This window comes from Lepidochelys olivacea (assembly GCF_965140295.1).
Source record: "Lepidochelys olivacea isolate rLepOli2 genome assembly, chromosome: 3".
In the NCBI taxonomy this organism is placed as follows: domain Eukaryota; kingdom Metazoa; phylum Chordata; order Testudines; family Cheloniidae; genus Lepidochelys; species Lepidochelys olivacea.
Genome location: NC_140413.1, coordinates 3,633,354 through 3,656,755, shown reverse-complemented (window position 1 = coordinate 3,656,755; position 23,402 = coordinate 3,633,354). Strand labels below are relative to the sequence as shown.

The 23,402-nt window shown below is 45.0% G+C and overlaps 1 protein-coding gene across 2 annotated transcripts in view; it reads right to left on the bottom strand.

The window, feature by feature from the left end:
• The window catches only part of SELENOI (selenoprotein I), a gene marked incomplete at its 3' end in the record, with an annotated part of 60,224 nt that overhangs the window by 26,625 nt on the left and 10,197 nt on the right, over positions 1 to 23,402 (bottom strand). The window contains exon 2 of one of the 2 annotated variants that reach the window (XM_084622360.1): positions 4,522 to 4,592. The exons of the other annotated variant lie outside the window; for it this stretch is intronic. Within the exon in view, the coding sequence (XP_084478486.1) occupies positions 4,522 to 4,592 (71 nt within the window). The remainder of the gene's footprint in view (positions 1 to 4,521; positions 4,593 to 23,402) is intronic. 2 annotated transcript variants of the gene reach the window in all.

Genomic DNA, 23,402 nt, shown 5'->3' with positions numbered 1-23,402 from the left:
TGGAGCCCTACGGACTGGGAAAAGATGGGGTACCCTAATGGGTGCAGGGAACAGCATGGCCACACAGCAGCCTGTGTAGTGCCACGCCGGCGCGCAGGGAACCCGCCCAGGCACGTGCCGCAGTTGGGGTGCCCCTCCCCCAGCCCCAACACAGCCTGCAGCATGGATCTGCCGGCGCAGTGTGGCCTGACCCCAGAGCAGCCTGGACCCAGATGCGGCCGGGGCAGGGCGACATGACCCCAGGGCAGCCCAGACCTAGCCGCGACCAGGGCAGCGCAGCCCGGCCCAGACCCAAGCGTGGCCAGGGCGGCCCTCCCACAGCCTGGACCGGCTGGGGCTGGGGAAAGGGTGCCTATCCTGCAGCCCCAGAGCTCCCGCAGAAGGGAGAGGCGCCTCTCCCCCCCAGCCCAGGTGCTGCTGCAGGGAGAGAGACCTCTCTTCCCACCATAGCCCCGGAGCACCCTCCTGCACCCCCAACCTCTCATCCCTGACCCCACCCCAGAGCCCGCACCCCTGCACCCAATCCTCTGTCCCAGCCCTGAGCCTCTGAGCCCATGCCAGAGCCCATACCCTCAGCTGGAGCCCTCACCCCCTGCACCCAATCCTCTGCCCGAGCCCTGAGCCCCTCATCCCTGGCCCCACCTCAGAGCCCACACCCTCAGATGGAGCCCCCACCCCTTGTACTCAACTGTTACTTATCAGCTGTGTGTTCTTGGGGAACCAGGGCACAGTATCCAGCCAGTCTGACTCACAAAAGACCTCCCCCACCCCCTGCTTGAACCAAAGCCAATCAGAAGAAAGCCTTACAAAAAAAATCAATGAAAAGGCAGTGGAAGACATACCTAAACCCCTCAGGACAAGGGTGACGGGATTAAGGAAACTCCCCTAGCCTCATTTGCATCAAAGATGGGACAGGGAGGCATCTCCATTAGCATACAGAATGGAGAACAGAGATTCCAAGGCAAGAACCGCACTGAACTTTGCGACCAGAAAAGCACTGCATGATGGGGAATCTCTGCTCCAAAGCTTAATGAACCCAGCCTGCCCAGCTCAGTAGTTATCAATTCTAGTAATAAATCCTTTATTGGTATCCAAAATACTAAAGCTGCCTAATTGCATTGTGAGCTCCCTAGAAGGAACACCGCCCATAGCCAGGAATGATCAGCTCCTATTGTCTAGCCTGAACAAAACAACATTGGTATACTCCCTTGAGCCATCAGTTTACCCACAAACTAATCTGGTGTTCTCCCTTGAACCATTGTTCTTTCCTACAAAAACCCCTACCCATGCTCAAGTAAGTGTTCTGATGCCTGGATCCAAAATCTGCATCAGTTCCATTGGGACTTCATCTTCTCCTGACTGATCGTGCTGGGGGCTCTGCCTGTCTCCAGCACTCCGGACCCTCAACCACCACCACCACCACCTGGGAACCCGATCGATTCAAGCTTCATGGAGTGGTGAGAACTTATCTCTCTCTCTCTAGGTATAGCCTTCTGACCCTGACTTGTGTGATCAGTTATAGTTTTCTAAACCTGACTTTTGTAATCATAATATTAAATCTAACTTAAATTTAACTGTTTTGTTTGGCTCCCCTTGTATGGTTTACTTGGCAATAAATAACTTTCATGGTTAAGCTGGTTGCTTCTCTCTCCCCCGCACCCCATGTGTGTTTTTTGGCTTCCCCATTTGCTCTGCAGCTAAGCAAAGATCCCTGCAGTACCCAAAAATCCTGAGGGGTTTGCTCATTGAGTGGGTTATTACTAGAACAATTGTAACATGAAAGTAGGGATAGGGATGTGCTGAACCTAGGACGTATGAGGGTGGCAGCTTGGAAGTGCTGTTCAACCCAGTCTGCTGAGTTCAGGGACGTATAAGGGATCAGCTTGGGAGCGCTGATTAACCTGGTCCTCTCAGACGTGCTCTGTTAATGTGTGTGTTGGTCTGACACTGGGGCTGGAGGAACCTAGCCCTGGGGAACCGGTCCTGCAGGATAGCTCCATTGGGAGGGAACTTGCAGAAGGGAGAATTAGAGCTCCATGTGAGAACACAAGTGACACAAGCAGTACATGGATAGAAGTACAGACCCCCCCCCCCTTCCCCCAGAACAGTAACCCTAATGAAGGAGCATACCCCAAAGTAATGGACAAATCTGGTAACACAACCCTCTGCCCCAGCTCTGAGCCCCTCATCCCTGACCCCACCCCAGAGCCCACACCCCCAGCTGGGGCCTTCACACCCCTGCACCCCAACCCTCTGCCCTAGCCCTAAGCTCCCTCACCGCCCCCCCTCCCCCCAGCACCACATGAATTTTGTTATGTGCAACAATAGGACTCCCTATTGGTGCACATAAAATTCATTCCGTACGTGGATGGGAAAAATTAGAGGGAACACTGCATATTGCCTCTATATAAATCCATGGTACACCCACATCTTGAATACTGTGTGCAGATGTGGTCACCTCATCTCAAAAAAGATCTATTGGAATTGGAAAAGGCTCAGAAAAGGGCCACAAAAATGATTAGGGGTATGGAACAGCTTCCACATGGAGAGATAAGACTGGGACTTTTCAGCTTTGAAAAGAGACTATTAAGGGGGGATAGGATAGACATCTATAAATCACGACTGGTGTAGAGAAAGTAAATAAAGCAGCATTATTTACTCCTTCCCATAAACCCAAGAACTAGGTAGGGGTCACCAAATGAAATGAATAGGCAGCTAGTTTAAAACAAACAAAAGGAAGTATTTCCTCACACAACGAATGGTCAACCTGTGGAACTCCTTGCCAGAGGAGGTTGTGAAGGCCAAGACCATACCAGGGTTCAAAAAAGAACTAGATAAATTCATGGAGGATAGGCCCATCAACGGCAATTAGCCGGGATGGGCAGGGATGGTGTCCCTAGCCTCTGTCTGCCAGAATGGGAATGGGCGACAGGGGATGGATCGCTGGATGATTCCCTTACGTGCAGGTGAGGCCCCGGAATACTGGAAAAGGGCTAACACGGTGCCCGTCTTCAAAAAGGGGAAGAGGAGGAGCTGGGGGAGTACAGGCCAGGCAGCCTGAGCGCGACAGCTGGGAAGCTACTGGAGCAGCACATACATCACCCCTCTGCTGGATGCGGATTCGGCCTTAGCTGGAGGACTGTGTCCAATTTTGGTGACCGCTGTATGGAAAGGTTGAAGAAACTGGAAAGGACCCAGAGGTGAGCGACAAAGATGATCAAAGGGATGGAACACAAGCCGTATGAGCAAAGGCTGAAGGAAGTGGGGTATGTTTAGTTTGGAAAAGAGGAGATGGGGGGGGGGGAGGCATGATAGTGGTCTTCAGATATTTGACAGGCTGCCATAAGAAAGATGGAGAAAAATTGTTCTTTTGCCACAGAGGGCAGGACAAGAGGCAGTGGGTTCAAACTTCAGCATGGCAGATTTAGAGTAAATGTCAGGAAAAGCTTCCTCACTGTAAGAACAGTAGGACAACGGAGCAGACGCCTTGGGAGGCTGTGGAAGCTTCTTCGCTGGAGGTTTTCAGAAGGAGGCTGGAGAGCATCTGCCTTGGATGGTTTAGACACAACAAATCCTGCATGTTAGCCGGGGGGGGGTGGTGGTGTCGGACTAGATAACCTTTGCAATCCCTTCTAGCCCTGTGGGGTTTGCTTCTATGAATATTAGTTTCAAGTTCCTACACAGAATCCTGCTCTCTCCTGATTATGGCCGACAAGTGGGGGGACATGAGTGGAAGTTCATTGTGTCTCATCCACAGGCAAAGTGAATAATTATTACTATTTGTATTGCAATAGCACCCAGGAACCCCTTTCACAGACCAGGACCCTGGTGTGCTAGGCACTGTACAAACACTTGGGATATATGTCTACACTCGAGCTGGAAGTGTGAAAATTAGCCACAGTAGAGCTTCCCCCATGCAGACCCTGGCTGACCCCTAGCCTCTCCCATTCAAACAAGCACATCTGCCCCTGCTCCCATGTGTGTCTGTGCCCTCAACCAGCCACTGCCCTGTCCCTATGTAGCTCTGCACCCCTACCCCCATGTGTCTGTGAGCCCCTGTCTGACACACGCACACCCACCCACCCATACCCATCACCCCAGCCCCTGTCTGCTGACCTGGCCTGACACCTGCTGCGAAGGCAGCTCTCCCTCTTCCCTCAGTGACAGGGAGCTACTGCTGTTCTTGCGCCACAGCGCTCTCTGGTGGGCAAAAGGCGGAACTGCAAGCAACATTTGGCCAGAAGCTTTTTTCTGCCCAATAAATTAGAAAACTGCAGGGCTCATTACATACACGCACGCGCAGTAGCGCAAAATTCCCCCAGTAGTGAGAGATTGGAGGCCAAGATGTTGAGCATTTAGTAGATTAGTTATTAGTATACAACTATTTGAGTGCTGATGATGTGCTTGGAGCGGTAAGTTAAAATACTGACACAGCCCTGTCCCAAAAAGAACGTAGTCTAAACAAAGCAGTTTTAGATCTGTTAAGACCACAGACATGCCTTAAATCTAAAACAAAGTTACCTCCTTCAGTGACAGGACTTGTACAAGACTGGATTGTTCTTCTGGTTGATGTATTAGAGACTGCCATATATCTACGAAGAGAAATATGACATTGCAAAAAACGGGGGGGGGGGGGGGGGGGAGGGATATGGGTATACTTGCTAGAAGTTGTACCAGTTGTCAAAAAAAAAAAAAAAAAAAACCCTCAACAAAAAATACCACACCTATAATCTGTCTCAGAACAATGAACAGATCTAGCTTATGTGTTGCAGTCCGAAAGAACAGAGGAAACAGAGAAAATGTCATATGGCACCCAATAGTTAGGACCCTGAGCTCTAGGCAACTGGACAGTGCATTCATTACAACCATGCAGAGGATATAAAAATTATACATTAAATAGCAATTCACTGGGTAGCTTCTGTCCTCTTAGTAAAAGATCAGCCGTTTACTGCAGGGTAATTCCTAGGCAGAGGGACACGATTTTTAAAGTTGACTAGAACTTCTTAATGCACAAATTGAGACATCTTACAACACCCTCTCCCTGAAAATTAGGCCCCTTAAATGTGTCTCAAATTGCACTCTCAAGACACTAGTAGGTCTTGAAAATCTTGGCCTGGGTTAACATAAATAAGGTACTGTGCAGTATTAGTATTCAGCCAGACATACAACAAGGAAACCTGTGTGAAGGCAGTCAGTATAGATGGGCTACATTTACAATTCTTTCCCCATGGGTCTACAGTGTATAAGAACCAAACCCTTCAATTTCCTTAGGCTATTATTGGTGCAGCACACTGTAAAAAGCCAAGTGTGCCAACACCAAAGTTGGCATAGAACCAGGAATTATAAATGGAGCAGAAATTCTCACTTGACAGGCACTGATAATGTCCCACACAAGCAAAGGCACAAAAGCCACTCTTCCACGTCCACCATCATGATCAAGAACTATTGTTTTCCATGTCAGTCTAAACAAGACCCCATCTACTCACCCCAGGCACATGAGAAAGAAGTTTTATGAGGCTGCAGGATTTATGAAGAGAAATAATTGTGTGTGCTGTGGTCAGACACCATGGCTTCCACCTGGCTTCACCCCAGCAGCTTCTAACAGAGGCTACCTGAAGACAGGGATGTCATGAATTGCCTGAAACCCAGATATCTAAGGTCTGACTCATTTCTTTTGGAGTTGAAATCTGCACAGTTCCAGAAATGAAACAAGCACAGTGAAAGCACCCAATGCTCACTTCTTTAATCAGTGCAGGATAGTGCTTGGACATGAGGAGACATGGTCCTCAAGTGTACTTAACTTTAATTAAAGCTTAGGTTCTGCAGAGGTTGCTAGTATTCTCTTTAGAAAAATCCCTACTCTCCTGGGGCCAGTGGAATTTTCAAATCCTCTGGAAATGCTTCCTTTACAAATCAGTAAGCCAGACACTATCTAATTCTAAATAACAGTGCACATTATCTGCTCTCTACCTCATAAACAGAACTATTATCCAGCACAAAGGTACAAAGATTATCCTGTATAAAGTCCTTCCTCCAAGTTGACGTTTTGATACAATCCCAAGAAAAAATTCAGAGGATATAAATGCCTAGGCTGACTTACTTAGTGCTGAAGAGTGCGTGACTTGGCTGTCATTTCATTGTTCCGCTCATAATTCCATGTGCTTCGTCCCGGTGAAGTGCCCCCAGGACACACCAAGCACATCTGGTAATTACCCCCTCCCGAAGGAAAGCTCCCCTCTCCAACTACAACCAAAGAAAAGTCACTTTCTAAAAGCCATCCACTCTAAGTGATCTCTTTTACTGCATTTGCAAATGAAGACAATAGCCATGTCCATTTGCCTTCTTTTTAGAAATAGAGGGGAACAAGGAAAAGAGAAGGCAGCTACAGACATCAAAACAAGACAGTCTCGAACCTCCAGCCCACAAGTTATTGACCAGGAGAAGATATTTATTTTCACTCCCTGATTAAAATGTATTCCACAAGGAGAGAACACAGTCTAGGAACACACAAGCGGAGGTTATGAAGGACAAGATGATGACAGGGAATCACTGGAAGTAACTGAGGCAGAGACAAGACACCAAAGTGTCAGATATGGCTTCGAAATAATACAGTCTCTTCCATGCTCCCAGCACTCTGCAGCGATGAGACTCAGACAACCCATGAGAAGTCTTACACTAACCTGTCTATGAAAAGATGCAGAATTCGTCAGAGCATATGTTAATGTAAAGTTATGCCATTAAGCTATTACCAGCAGGAGAGTGAGTTTGTGTGTGTATGGGGGTGGGAGGGGTGAGAAAACCTGGATTTGTGCTGGAAATGGCCCACCTTGATTATCATGCACATTGTAGGGAGAGTGGTCTCTTTGGATAAGTTATTACCAGCAGGAGAGTGAGTTTGTGTGTGTGGTTTTTGGAGGGGGGTGAGGGAGTGAGAGAACCGGGATTTGTGCAGGAAATGGCCCACCTTGACTATCATACACATTGTGAAGAGAGTTGTCACCTTGGATGGGCTATTACCAGCAGGAGAGTGAGTTTGTGTGTGGGGGGGCGGAGGGTGAGAAAACCTGGATTTGTGCTGGAAATGGCCCAACTTGATGATCACTTTAGATAAGCTATTACCAGCAGGACAGTGGAGTGTGAGGAGGTATTGTTTCATGGTCTCTGTGTGTATATAATGTCTTCTGCAGTTTCCACGGTATGCATCCGATGAAGTGAGCTGTAGCTCACGAAAGCTCATGCTCAAATAAATTGGTTAGTCTCTAAGGTGCCACAAGTACTCCTTTTCTTTTTCCGAATACAGACTAACACGGCTGTTACTCTAAAACTAATAGAATTATTCTTTCATTAGATGCTGGCATGCCCAGACAAACTTGTTTTGGGATAACGTGCTTGTGCACCCGAATAAGGTAGTTTGTGACAAGAGGCGCAAATCAAACCTACATAAGCCTCTTGTAAGAGAGGGAGCAAATACCAGGATTAACAGAACAGGAATCTGAGAAGGCAGAAAGGGCCTTAATATTAGACTGGAAAACGATCCTTCTCAAACAGGTGGGCGAAAATCCATCTACCTTGTCTATTATAATTTATTTCTATGTAAAGTATGTTAAAATAAGAGCTGACTCCAGTTCTTTATTTGGAGATTTCAATATCCCATTTTCTATTTATTTTTCTTTAATATTGTTGCTGCATACCCCAACGACAGATTATTCTGCATTCTGTGATGGACACAGCTGTGGCTTTCAGCAAACTGATATACTGTATTTACTTCCCCAAGCCCATAGCTATCAACGACCCCAGACAATTCGCAAAGTTGTGCCACAGCATTAAAATCTTAAACTCTGATGGTTTAAATTGTTCGGATATAGATATTCAGGCCTGTCTGTAAAGACCCAGCCTCTAAGAATGTAGGTGTATTCTTCTCACTTGGCTAGTTCTAGAGGTATAAAAGAAAGAATCAAAATCACTGTCTGTCGGTGTAAGGGCCTTCTCTCCCTGTGACAGTCTGAGGCCCTGTGCTTAGGCTAAGGCCTTTGGCTAAGCAGCAGAGGCAGCCATAAGCTGGGAAGCAAATGGTCACCTCCCATTCCAAACTAGTCACATTGAAATAAGGTGCTATTGGGCTGTTAGGATACAATCCTGTCCTGATAATGCCTATCACCTCCAGAGAAAGGGAAGTGCCTAGAAGATGTAAAAGGAAATTTAGTTTGATAGCATCCTGTCTGGCAAGAACTCACTTATCAATAGCTGGGATGTGAAATCCTCATTTCTTTCAGAGTAACAGCCGTGTTAGTTGTATTCGAAAAAAGAAAAGGAGTACTTGTGGCACCTTAGAGGCTAACTAATTTATTTGAGTATCAGCTTTCGTGAGCTACAGCTCACTTCATCGGATGCATACTGGGGAAACTGCAGAAGACATTATATACACAGAGACCATGAAACAATACCTCCTCCCATCCCACTCTCCTGCTGGTAATAGCTTATCTAAAGTGATCACTCTCCTTACAATGTGTATGAAAATCAAGGTGGGCCATTTCCAGCACAAATCCAGGTTCCCCCCCCCACCCACACACACACACACACAAACTCACTCTCCTGCTGGTAATAGCTCATCCAAACTGACCACTCTCCTTACAATAGAATATCTTTGTTGTTCTATCGCTGTAGTCCCCATTTCCCTATTGTTTGCCTGCATAATCTGTCTGGTTCTGTGATTGTTTCTGTTTGCTGTATAATTAATTTTGCTGGGTGTAAACTAATTAAGGTGGTGGGATATAATTGGTTAAATAATCATGTTACAATATGTTAGGATTGGTTAGTTAAATTTCAGTAAAATGATTGGTTAAGGTATAGCTAAGCAGAACTCAAGTTTTACTATATAGTCTGCAGTCAATCAGGAAATAGGTGTGTGGGTGGGGGAAATGGGAACAGGGAATGGGGTTAGGGAAATGGAATCATGTTTTGCTAAGGGGGGGGAATGGAAACAGGGACACAGGTGTAAGGCTCTGTGGTGTCAGAGCTGGGAAGGGGGACACTAAGGAAGGAAATTGGAATCATGCTTGCTGGAAGTTCACCCCAATAAACATCAAATTGTTTGCATCTTTGGACTTCGGGTATTGTTGCTCTCTGTTCATGCAAGGAGGACCAGGGAAGTAAATGGGTGAAGGAATAGCCCCCTAACATAAATCTCATCTCCTTATACTACTAGGAGTTTCAGCACCCATCTTACTGTAATTTTAAAGCATGGAATTCCAAGTGGTTTAAGAGAGAATGAGATTTAAACTGATGGCGGGGGGGAGAGAAGGAGACAGAGATTCAAACAATCTCATTATCCCCATAACCACTTGGAATTAGAAAGCAACTAAACAGTTTGGGACAAAAAGAGACACACCCTAGGTAGAAAAATTTTCTAGACAGCTTCAACTACATACACTTCTCTGCCACCTTTTAGCCAAAGGATCCCAAAGTGTTTTACAAGTTTCAATGAAATCTCAAAGCCCTAGTGGTGGGGCAAATATTATCTCCATTTTCCAGACAGGGAAACTAGCAGTGATAAGCAAACCTGCCCTAAGTCACACAGGAAGTCAGTTTGCAAGCTGGGAACAGAACCCAGAACTCCTGGATTCCAGGCCTGTGTTTTGACACACGACTTCCTTCTCCTCACTGTGGGAAATTTACAGCAATGCCTACGCGCTAGTCTCGGCACACTGACAACCTCCCTAACACATGTTATAAGCTACTTAGAAGGGACCAACAGTTCATCTCATCTGACTGCCCATAGATCACAGGCCACTAATGCCACCCAGCACCCGCACACTAAACCCAACAAGCAAAGTTAGACCAAAGTATTATAGCCTACGGGTCGCTAAATTATTATGTGCCACAGGCAGATACTAGGAGGGACCAGATGATCCAGGTAAACGACCTGCACACAATTTGTCTAGTTGAGTGAGTAGCCATGGCTTGAAGGAGCCCTCATCCAATCTTTCTTGGCTGGAAGAACTCACATCATCAGGCCTCCAGGCCAGGCTGCGTGTGTAAAGTTGCTTTTTGGAGATCACATTTCCAAGCACTGAGATATCATTCTGGTAAATTAACATCTCCACCAGGATGAAGACTTAAGAGCTACCCCCCATTCATAAAGTCAGATGGACCTCTAGGGAGCAGACGCCACAATTCATGGCTTACAAGTAACCTTAACTCCATACTGCAAGCTACTCTGAATGAAAGCGGGCCGTTGGGAAGATACATCTGGAACACAGCTACAGTACACAGCATGCTCTTCTGGCACATAGATTTAAACCCGTTTCTTTTGCAATCCCAGAGTAGACCGTTTCGTCTTACAGTTTAGCACATAATTCTTAACTGACAAAAGTATTCCAATTGGGTAATCTGGCCAGCCTGTCTCAGGCATCGCCTTCCTTGGCTCCAGTGTCTCCTGATAACCGGTGAAGCAAATGAAGAGTGGCAGGTTTAAATCCAGCACCATTTTTTTCTTAGAATTGTTAAGGCCCAAAAGATTCAGATTCCAGCTTCTTCTCTTGTTAAAAATCTTGCTATTCCGTCACTTCAATCCTGCTACTTCTTGATGGAAGTTAGTAGGACCTCCAACACCACCGGGCCCACGTGCAAAAAACTAATATGCAACAAACACAAATTACACTCCTCAGAGTCCTGCTCTTTCAAAGTACTGCTCTGTAGATTATGAGTAGCACCAGTTATGACAATGGTTCACCAGCATCTTTCAAGGGCAGGGCAAATGAGTGGTGGGTAAAATATAAGGCAAGTAGCTCACGCACACAGCAAACTCTCACTCCAAGCATACAAATATTTGTAATCGTGATTCTGTTTTAATATAGCACCTTTCATGCAATTGGATCCTTCTGCACATTAATACTCAAAACAGTCACAAAACCTAATAATTACCATGGAGATTAGAGAGGCATTTTTAGATTCCTGTAGTTGGTATAATCACTGCACTAATGACTGAAATGCAGCCCACCTATGAAGCAGCAATTTGTCAACTGCTGGAAATGGCCCACCTTGATTATCACTACAAAAGGTCTTCCCCCCCCCCCTCCTGCTGGTAATAGCTCACCTTACCTGATCACTCTCCTTACAGTGTGTATGGTAACACGCATTGTTTCACATTCTCTGTGTATATAGATCTCCCCACTGTATTTTCCACTGAATGCATCCGATGAAGTGAGCTGTAGCTCACGAAAGCTTATGCTCAAATAAATTTGTTCCTCTCTAAGGTGCCAACAGTCCTCCTTTTCTTTTTGCAGATACAGACTAACATGGCTGCTACTCTAATACCCATTAATTTATCCTTCAAACTATCCACTGAGACTCGCCCTGACTGAAAACAGGAGATACTGCATCTCATACACACTAGCCAATTACGTTTTGCCATTGTATGTCAGAGAGGGGAGGCATGTTTTGTGCAGCAGAAGTAGTGTTTACATCAGACACCTATGAGCTGCATACTGATTCTGCAGGCATCTTAACTGAATGTAGCCCTCCCACAAGCAGTGAAGCTGTAGACTGGGCCCACAATGTGAAGCACCAGTGAAACGACACCAAAACTCTCATCTATTTATAATTGTTGCACACAAAAGTGGCATAGAAATAGAATGTCACAGACAAACCAGCTGACCCTAGCTCTACCTGTACAGAAATACGTATTTCACATACTAGAGCAAGGAGAGTTTTACAAACTACAGATTGTTCTTACATTAAGAAACAAAGGGAAGGCCTTGCTTTGGTAAAAGCACCAACTCACTCCTGTTCCACAGTTCATACACTTGTACTCTTTTGCGTTATAGTAGCTTCACTAATAATCTAACACAGTGGCTCTCAACCTTTCCAGACTACTGTACCTCTTTCAGGAGTCTGATTTCTCTTGCAGACCCCAAGTTTCACCTCACTTAAAAACTATTTGCTTACAAAATCAGACAAAAATACAGAAGCGTCACAGCACACTACTACTAAAAAATTGGTTACTTTCTCATTTTTACCATATAATTATAAATCAATTGTAATATAAATATTGTACTTACATTTCAAACAAACAAATCACTGTCTACATGAAATTTCAGTTTGTATTGACTTTGCTAGTGCTTTTTGTGTAGCCTGTTGTAAAACTAGGCAAAATCTAGATGAGTTGATGTACCCCTGGAAGACCTCTGCGTACCCACAGAGTATGCGTACCCCTGACTGAGAACCACTGATCCAACTTATAGGAACATTATCTTTGAAAGTCTACATGGAACTAAAAATGGATTGGGAAACTACTACTTTCAAGTGGAGTTCAAAGCTAAAACTCAACGTTTGACTGAACAGGTTTGCTTCCTGCATATATTCCATCATCTTGACTGATCTTAGCAATTAAAGTTTTCACTGCTTTACACTCCTGTTAGTCCTGCAGACCCAACACAGCTAAGAGAAGGAATATAATTCAGCTTCTTCTTGTGCATCAGAATTGACTAAGTTCCAATCCGCTACCCCTGTGCAAACCCACAAAAGGCAGAGGGGCTGCAAAGGTGTCGATGAGAACATAATTTGGCTCAGCCACCTTTTGTTACAGGTATTCATGAAAAGGAAGAGCCTGCAGGACTCTAAGATCCCGGGCTGTGTTTCCAGGATTAGCAGTTAAAAAAAATAAAATAAAATTTGTATCACAGTAAACTATAAATCAGAACAAAAATGCAATTCAGTGACATTTTTACAGAATCGCTTTTCATATTAAAACTGCCCATTCTGAGTTTGTCTCTCCTTGCCACTCCATTGCAATGCCTGCAATGCACACACCATGGTGGAACTTACCACAACCATTGGTTCATTTCACTTTCTTCCAGCAGCATACCAAAAGGGAAAAGAACAATAGGGCCTTTGATACTCTAGCATTTTGGGGGGATATCTACCCCAGCACAGCCCTACTGGTGGTAGCGACAATGTAGACACAGCACGGTCTCAATCCTCTAACCCTACACAGTCCTCTAACCCTACCTGTTTCTACACTAGTGCTCCCACTGTTGGTAGATTTCCCAAAAATGCTACAGTAGCCAGCCTAAAAGAGAATCTGGAGTGCTCTCTCTCTCTCTCTCTCTCTCAAGAAGAAACATTCCGAGAGTGAGCCTGTCAATACAAGACAAAGCAGAGTGCTTACAATATTTAATTGTTGTATGGCTGCCACCACCTTCTCACTTACCATTGCTTGCTCTGCAAAGTTAAGGCCCTTTTGAAGAAAAAGAAAAAAAAACTTGCCCCAATCCTCAACAGGTTAGTGCAAATGTTGTGGACAACTCTGCAGGTACAATTTCTTTTTTTCAAACCAGATTTAACAAGATGGGGTTAATGGTTTGTAAATCAGGTACACCTGCCCATACATACAGCAGATTCTTATAGGACAGGTTTCAGAGTAGCAGCCGTGCTAGTCTGTATTCGCAAAAAGAAAAGGAGGACTTGTGACACCTTAGAGACTAACAAATTTATTTGAGCATAAGCTTTCGTGAGCTACAGCTCACTTCATCGGATGCATTATAGGACAGTCGTGGCTGGGAAGGCAAGGAATCTATTTTAGGATTTCTAAGGTACTATAATATCCAAGCCCTGGGATAAGAGCTTTTTACTACTTGGCTCAGTTTTGCAGGCCTGCTGGATGTGCCAGTGAGGATCTCTGGTGATCAGGCCATTACTCTGAGCAGGAATGAGACACAGATACTTAGGCCTCGTCTAGACACAAACATTGTACTGATTAAACTAAATCAATTTAGAAACCAATTGAAACTGGTGCAACTCCTTTGGACAGACATTCTTAAAATCAGTTTAAGAGTATCTGCTATCAATTTAGCTTAAGTGAGACTTCTACAATAAACAGTAATACCTGCAATGGGATCACTTACAATACTGAGGAAGACTATTCCTTCCTGAAGGGCCTACAACCTAAATTGGACTGTACAGACACACCACCAAATGAATTAGGGACCATTGGGCCAGTTTCAAGATAATGCACCTTGAAGGTGCATTCAAGGTAATGCACACTTGAAATCACCACTTTTATTGGTAGCCTATAACTTTAAAGTTTCTTCAGAGAGGAAGGGAGAAGTTTTTAAAGATGAAGAATTCAGTCATTTCAAGGCAAGTCAGTGTGCATTTAAATTGTGTGTCAGCACCTATCAATGTTCATTACTTGCACAATAAAAGTCAAAGAATTATTGGTCTCAAGTGGTTTTTTAAAAATTACCCCATCTGGGCCACTTATGTTACAAACAGTATCAGAAGTTATTCTTCCAATTTGACACAGGAAGACAACTAAATTTTCAAAATCCCAGGAATCAACTCAGCTCACAAGCACCTGAGGAAAAGCTGAACCACGTCCCCAAGTGATGTAGTGTTTTTCCTTTTGTGAAATGCTCTAACCCACATTCACTGACTTAACACATGCTAACAGGACAATGGACAGCGTTTCAGCTGCCAAGAACAAGCTCTGTACAGGATTCCTAACTGACTGCTGTTTTTAGCTCACAATGAGAAGTGAAGGGCTCATACAGCACTTCTTTTCGTCACACAACAGGGACATCTCAGGAGGAGCTGATTGTGTATTTGAGTAGGAAGATATAGAGATTTATAGTCCAGATTCTATGGATGGCTTCCATGTCTAGAAAACCAATGCTGCTCTGAAGGAATTCAGTTACAAGTCACTCTGGGGCATATCTACACTACCACCTCAAATCAACCTATGTTAGGTCAATTTACAGCCACCACAGTAATTATGGCAGTGGCTTACGTCCAGACTACCCTCATTCTGATAGTGGTACACGTCCTCACCAGAGCGTTTCCACCAACTAGTGAGGGGCTCCCCGCAGCAAACAAGGGGGAGGGAAGGAGCCTGGTTTTCAAAGGTGGTAAGCATCTGTAGCTCCCCGTGGCTTCAAATGGAGCTGTGGTGTTTAGTATCCCCAGAGATCAGACCCTAAGTGTCTGAAGCTGGGCACCCAGAATTAGAGACTGTCTTTGAAAACTGGACTGTATGTTACCTGTTTTTGTGTGTGTGTTTGTTTTTTAAAAACGGGAGCCTCAGTGCAGCAGGGCTCCCACTGGGGAGCGTGAAGCTGGGGTCCCTAGCAGCAGCCTAGTTGGTGAGCTAGACTTTCTTGTCAATTTCAGGGCTCCAGCAGAGCCCTGAACTTGACAAGACCGCCAACAGCAGATGTAAGGCATGCAGGATCTACATGGGCACTGCGTCCCCCTAACTACACCGCCATAAGCCCCTGCACCTCTGGGGAGTAGGGCACTTATCTGTGGGAGCAAGGCTGTAGTGTGTACACTGACATAGTTAGGCCAACATAATCTGCCTTATGTCAACCTAACCACGTAGTGTAGGCCACACCTCAGATAATGCATTCTGATAATCACAAGACTAGTGATTATATTGCCAATAATGTGAAGTAGTTCTGCCCAAGCTATTCCTTCCCCATTTACATCTAATCTGAATATTACGTCCCCTAACTTCACAAACCTGCATCACCAGGAAAAGGTTAGCGGTACCATTAATAACTTTACTTATGAAAAAAATCCTCACCTCAAAGCCAATTTTCTAGCAGCAAGAACAAACGGAACTTTTCCTTAGAACAGAGTATATTCACAACACTGCTCTGAACCACTTCCCACTGAAGGAGAAAATCAGTATTCAGAGGTAAAACAATGGTGCCTCAGAGAAACAATTTTCCACTTATTTACTGGTCATTAGTTAATTCCCAAAGCCCATTTGAGATAAATTCACAAAGTTTAGTATATTTCCTTCTCCTCTAAACAGGAACTGGAGAATGCAGTCTGTACTTGAAGGCATTAACTCTTTCATAGAGGTGTACCTCCAAAATTGCATGTTGGACATTTATTAGCAGAGGCAGAGCATTATAAATGTTAGTAAAGAAGCCCCAATGGAACCTTGTTACAAAGTGGAGATTAAAACAAAATTACATTATTTTAGCAGGTGGGTTAAAATAAGTTTACAAGCAGCTGTGTCTAAGGGTATGTCTACACTACCCACCAGATCAGGTGGTGGATGTAGTGGTAGAAATCTGTGAGGGAGTTTAAGTCGTCTGTCCAGAGAACGAAAAGATCGTTGATGTATCTCAGGGATTTCACTGGTTTTGTGGTGCATTTATCCTAAAATTCTTCTTCAAGGTGTCCCATGTTGCAAGGCACTTCAACACCATTCAGTAGGTACTTTGTTTAAAATAGGTTGGGGCGGGGGGGGGGGGGAGAGAAGGAAGGTGGTTTGACACAGCAGGGCTAAGCTGTGCCACTGACAGGCAGGCTGGAGACACTATTACTTTCCAGTCTGTTGCCTTTCTTCCCCTCTCCCGCACCAAAATAACCTCCCTGCACGCAGTGCTCTCTGCTGGGAGATCACACTCATGAGGGACTATCAGTGCTGTGCTACTCACGTTGAAGCAGAACTGGTAAGTCCTTCCCTGGTGAACAAGAGATGCAGATCATTGATAAGTGGTAAACTTATTTTTTGATGGCACAAAAAGTGCGCAAAGGGGAAAACAAGGCCAAGTTAATAAGTACCAGCTTTAAAAGCACAAGTACTAAGTTGCTTCCAACTCACCACTTCCATGTGGACATGGAGCAAATGGGCTTGTTTGTCTTGGCGTGGCTCTGCTAGCTGGTTTACTTTACCTGTAAATTGGATTTACAGGCACTTGTAAAATGCAGCTGCATCCTCTTGATTCATCCCAATCTTAAACTAAAATGTTTTCTCCTTAGTCCTTTGTACAGAAGCAATCTGGAATAAACTAACTATGGCCTCAGAGTTTCTGTCTGGGATCAGGATTCCCTGGGGCATGTATCACAAATCTTTTTTTTTTAAAAAAAAAAACAGGATAAAAACATCAAAAGTTGGGGGGTTTTATTATAACTATTTATAAACTAAAAGAATGAAGAGTACTTGGGGCACCTTAGAGACTAACAAATTTATTTGGGCATAAGCTTCCAGGGGTTACAGCCCACTTCATCGGATGCATAGAATGGAACATATAGTAAGAATATTACATTGCAATATTGCATTCTATGCATCCGATGAAGTGTGCTGTAGCCCCCGGAAGCTTATGCCCAAATAAATAAATAAATACACACACACACACAAAACATGAAAAGGTGGAGTAAGAGGCTAATTAAGATGAGCTATTATCAGCAGGAGAAAAAAAAATTTTGTAGTGATAATCAAGATGGCCCAAATAATTTCGTGCTTTGAAATAATAGTTTACCCCCCCCCCAAAAAAAGCCACACACCATCCTTAAGCATTAGTTTTAATTATTTTGTGGCATCCTCATGCGTGCTGGACACATTATAGAAAGTGTATATGACTGGTCCCAGCCCCAGGATGCTTACAGTCTAAGTGATGAACATAACAGCCAGGCAGGGGTATAATCAGACCTCAGCAGGGGACATAGGGGAATGAAAGAAAGATGGTCTCAGTAACTCATATTAGGTAGGTTTCAGAGTAGCAGCCGTGTTAGTCTGTATTCGCAAAAAGAAAAGGAGTACTTGTGGCAACTTAGAGACTAACAAATTTATGTGTTTTGATGGCTTGCTGTTCCCTCCTCAATATATATTTAATGCAAATATTTGTATTGGTGATGCTGCAGAATTATGGTTTTAGTAGCCATCTGAATGAGGCAGAGGTGGAAAACTGACAGATTTCAGAAAACATATCCTGCACAGGAAGAAGCATGGAATAAGAACAAGAGATGTCTCAGACAGAAGGCTACAAAAGGGGCACAGAGGTTAGCACAACTGTTAGAGTGGGTCCTGCAGGGTGTGGGGATGAGGGAAGAACATGAAATGAGACCAGGTCAGAGATGGAGGCAAGGGCTGCAAAATGGGGTACCCTGAAAGAACGAATTAGAAGCCTGAACTTGATGTGTAGAAAAATAAGAAACAAAAGGGCAAGGGGAAGTGAATGACACTGTTGAAGCAAGAGTGTTTTAGCAAGACCCAAGAGAAAGAGACTGTAATAGCTGAGGAGGGAGATGATTAAGGCCTGAACAAGGAGTTGTGCATGTCAGGATAGCACAGAATCATAGAAGATTAGGGTTGGAAAAGACCTCAGGAGGTCATCTAGTCCAACCCCCTGCTCAAAGCCCAACTAAATCATCCCAGCCAGGGCTTTGGCAAGCCAGGCCTTAAAATCCTCTAAGGATAGAAATCCCACCACCTCCCTAGGTAACCCATTCCAGTGCTTCACCACCCTCCTAGTGAAAAAGTTTTTCCTAATATCCAACCTAGACCTCCCCCACTGCAACTTGAGACCATTGCTCCTTGTTCTGTCATCTGCCACAACTGAGACCAGCCGAGCTCCATCCTCTTTGGAACCCCCTTCAGGTACTGAAGGCTGCTATCAAATCCCCCCTCACTCTTCTCTTCTGCAGACTAAATAAGCCTAGTTCCCTCAGCCTCTCCTCATAATTCATGTGCCCTAGCCCCCTGATAATTTTCGTTGCCCTCCGCTGGACTCTCTCCAATTTGTCCACATCCTTTCTGTAGTGGGGGACCCAAAACTGGATGCAATACTCCAGATGTGGCCTCACCAGTGCCAAATAGAGAGGAATAATCACTTCCCTTGATCTGCTGGCAACGCTCCTAATAATACAGCCCAATATGCCATTAGCCTTCTTGGCAACAAGGGCACACTGCTGACTCCTATCCAGCTTCTCGTCCACTGTAACCCCCAGGTCCTTTTCTGCAGAACTGCTACCGAGCTATTCGGTCCCTAGTCTGTAGCGGTGCATGGGATTCTTCCGTCCTAAGTGCAGCACTCTGCACTTGTCCTTGTTGAACCTCAGCAGATTTCTTTTGGCCCAATCCTCTATAATTTGTCTAGGTCACTCTGGACTCTATCCTTACCCTCCAGCGTATCAACCTCTCCCCCAGCTTAGTGTCATCTGCAAACTTGCTGAGGGTGCAATCCATCCCATCAGCCAGGTCATTAATGAAGATGTTGAACAAAACCGGCACTAAGACCAACCCCTGGGGCACTCTGCTTGATACCAGCTGCCAACTAGACATCGAGCCGTTGATCACTACCCATTGAGCCCAATGATCTAACCAGCTTTCTATCCACCTTATAGTCCATTCATCCAATCCATACTTCTTTAACTTGCCGGTAAGAGTACTGTCGGAGACCGTATCAAAAGCTTTGCTAAAGTCAAGATATATCATGTCCACCGTTTTCCCCATATCCACAGAGCCAGTTATCTCATCATAGAAGGCAATCAGGTTGGTCAGGCATGACTTGCCCTTGGTGAATCCATGCTGACTGTTCCTGATCACCTCCCTCTTCTCCAAGTGCTTCAAAATGGCTTCCTTAAGAAGCTGCTCCATGATTTTTCCAGGGACTGAGGTGAGGCTGACTGGTCTGTAGTTCCCCTGGATTCTCCTTCTTCCCTTTTTTAAAGCTAGGCAATCATCCGGGACCTTCCCAGGTCGCCATGAGTTTTCAGAGATAATGGCCAATGGCTCTGCAATCACAACAGCCAACTCCCTCAGCACCCTCTGATGCATTGCATTCAGCCCCATGGACTTCTGTATGTCCAGCTTTTCTAAACAGTCCTTAACCTGTTCTTTCACCACTGAGGGCTGCTCATCTCCTCCCCATACTGTGCTGCCCAGTGCAGCAGTCTGGGACCTTGTCTGTGAAGACTGAGGCAAAAAAAGCATCAAGTACTTCATTGATGTGGAAAAAGCTGGTCACTAGGTTGCCTCCCCCATTCAGTAAGAGGCCCACACTTTCCCTGACCTTTTTCTTGTTGCTAACATATTTGTAGAAACCCTTCTTGTTACCCTTCACATCCCTTGTTAGCTGCAACTCCAGTTAGCAGGGGTAGAGTTTTTAAACGCTGAAGGAAAGAGAGACAGAGGCGAAAGAGGAGATGCCGTAAGTCACGACTTTCCTCTGAGTCTCCCAGTACATACTGAACTGTTTGGGCATGTCTACACTTACTGGGGGATCATGAGCAGCGATCAATGCATCGGTAGTTGATTTAGCAGGTCTAGTGAAGACCTGCTAAATCAACCGCAGCTCACTCTCTGGTCGACTCCTGCACTCCACCGGATCAAGAGGAATAGGGGGGAGTTGGTGGGAGAGCATCTCCCGTTGACATTGAGTAGTGTGGACCCCACGGTAGAGTAGATCTAAGCTATGTCAATTTGAGTTACACTATTCACGTAACCCAAATTGTGTAGCTTAGATCGAACTTCCCCTGTAGACAAGGCCTTAATTAGCTCTTATGGGCAGGGACAGTACAGTACTGAGTACACCCTCTGCACAGAGTCAATTCTTTTTTAAAACCAGAAAAAAAACACTTGATTATTCCACATGAGAGAAGAGAAGCTCATTATATTATGCAAAGAGGAAACAGTCAGAACCTTCTTTTAAACAAATCTACCAAAGCAAACACAAGGAAAGATTTCAGCAGGAGCCAGGAACTGCAGGAAGATTCTCTTGTAATTCAAGCAATGCCTTTATCTGAAGGAGAGAGATGCTGTTGTACAGACAAGGCTGGGGCTGTACTGTGTGTGTTCACCCCTCCCAGCCCTGCTACAGCTCACTCTGAGTCATTCTCCATTAGCAGAGGTGTGGGAAAATAACAGTTAAACAGCATTCTTTACAAGTATCCTACACAAAGCAAAGTCTTGAGACTCCTAAAAAGCAAAACAGTATAGTGGTACATTGAGCCAAGTCAACTGGGCAAGGCCTAATTGTGTAACCATTTTCTGAGCCAGGGACTGGAAACAATAATTAGATTTCTATAATGAGCTGAAGTAGTTTTTCAAACAGTCCCAGCAAGCCAAGCACCAAGTGCTAGTCAGCAGAGAACATTGATAATGGGATTTATTGTAGCAGAGATACAAAACAGCCACAGGCTGTTGTCGTAGTTTTAATCCCATCAGAAAAACTCAACATGTGTGGTGATCAGAGTGCTAATTTCTCGTACCTGTCAACAGAACACAGGTCATTTTCCCTATTACAATGCATCCCTCTGGGAACCTCCATGTGAAGCTGACAGGGCCAATTCCTTACAGTAATTTCCTGACTTAAATGCCTTATGAGAGGAAGGACACTTCATGAGATCAGAGCATCTCATGCACTAACAACTATGCAGCAGAGGGAGTGTACAGGAGGAGACCCACTCTTCATGAGCTGCTAGCCTTGGATAAAATAACAATTGAAAAAATATTCTTTTGCAAGTGTGGCAATCATTTTTCCAGCATCCCTTTAGGGCTATATCTTTGCTGCAAAGTTAACTCTGACTCCTTTCTGGGTGTTGCCCCTAGCCCAGCTCCCATCCACACACACAGATGTCTCACTGGAGCATGGTGGGGCTGCCTAGCCAGCAAATACTGGGATATAGGCTAAAGCCCAAGCATTGCTTACACTAGGGTTGGTAAATCCTGCTAATGCCGTCCAATTGTTCCATCTCTCCTGCTCCCTGGGTGCTCAAAAGGACAGTCAAGTTCTCCCACAATTCATTGAGAAGGAGTCAGAGCAGCTCAGGTTTCTGTAGTGCTTAGAACCTTGGGATATCCCCCCAGAAGTCCTACCGCCTCACACAACCCAGTAAAGCACTAGCATGGATGCAGTGGAGTGGACACACTCGACTACAGCCGCTTACACCTGAGCTAAGCCAACCTGCATAAACTCTGCAGTGAAGATTGTATACCTTTGTTACTCTGAGGGCCATGCTAAATCCATTCTCCTCCTGGAGGAGAAGCAAATGATCTCCCTTCTGAGTCCATCAGTTCTTAAGTAGCTGGAAGGCTACCCCATGCTAGGAAGGCTCCTCTGTGACAGGAGGGTGTGTCTTCTACCAACATGGATACTCTCTCACCCGTTTATCCTTCTGTTTAAATTATGAACGTCACCTAACCTCTTCAATAGAAGCTCCCAAAACCCCAAATCGACAAGAATCTAAATGCCAGCTCTGAAAGCGAGAGACAAACAAAGCCAGCCCTGTTTTATGTCTCTTGCATATAGGCTAGAGGAAGTGCTCATGACAAGCACACAACTCATGCTAGCCCTTCACCCTTTCAGAGCAATGCAGACACACTCTACAAGATGCACGTCATGCGTGGGGCTTGAAGATTTACCAGACACCTAACAGCCGGAGGACCCAACCTACTAGCCCAGAGGCAGAAATGTAAAATGAAGAAGGTGGGGGCTCCAACAGGGAGATGCTAGGGCAAGACTCTGCTGAGTAGCCCAGCTTTCACCCTGCCCCCCAAACACCTACTGGGGAGGGCATAAGGATTTTGGCATGGACTCTACTTGGAGGCATCCTCTTTCATATCCTCCGGTTATGAACGTGATTATGAAGGTGTCTGAACGGCTGCTGCAGACATGGGGGGTAGTTTCCACCCCTCTCCCTCAGTACCCTGTGAATAACTGCTGTGCCTAATTCCATAGCTCCACGCAGCATCCCTAAGGAGCACTAGTGTGAAATGGACTATTCTTGACAGCTTCACAGCTGCCCACAGGTTTCTAAATAGCAGCAGAAAAACTGACCAGATGTCCTGATTTCACACTGCTGCTGCTTGTGGCTCCAGTGCCTCTCCTTGGCAGAACCAACTTTCTTCATGCTCAGAGCTTGTCTAAACAGAAAAGGTTATCTGTACACTTATACCAGCCTCACATATCATTTACAGCATGCTATTGTTATTTGTATTAGCAGACCACGAGGTATACCAGCATAAATCCCTGTGTGAACATTCTTAGCAACTTAAACTAAACCAGTAAGAAGCACTAATTCTGGAATAAGAACGTCTACATTGGGAGTTATGCCAGTAGAACTACAACAGTGTAATTACACCAGAGGTTAACGTCACAGCCATTAGGGCTAGTTATAATTTAATCAGATGAAAGTTTATATTCTGCAGAAGTTGGTGGCTTAGCTACCAACTCTAGCAAGGGAAAGCTACCCACTCACTAGTAGAGGATTTTTCACAATCAATTCAGGTCACCCAAAATCAGAACTCCGATTTATGAGGGGGGCAAAAATTATCTGGTCGATCAAATGAAAAACAAGGAACAGGGTAGTTAGCTGCCCAAGAACAAGGACAGAGAAGGCTGCAGTCTTCAGCCCCAGAACATTACTACAGATAGAGTGATACCAATTGTTGGCACAGAAAGATCTAAATCACGCGCTGGATACCAGGTGCTGTGAGTTACATCTGTAAATTACAGAGAGTTCAGAAACATCTTTGGCCATCTTCCCTGTAAAGCTCTCAGCACGAACAGTAAATTGTCCTCTCTTGTGTAGGCCTACCTACACACCCATTACAGTCAGCAACAGCAATCTGAGGCCTTGTCTACACTGGCCGAGGGGGAAGGGGC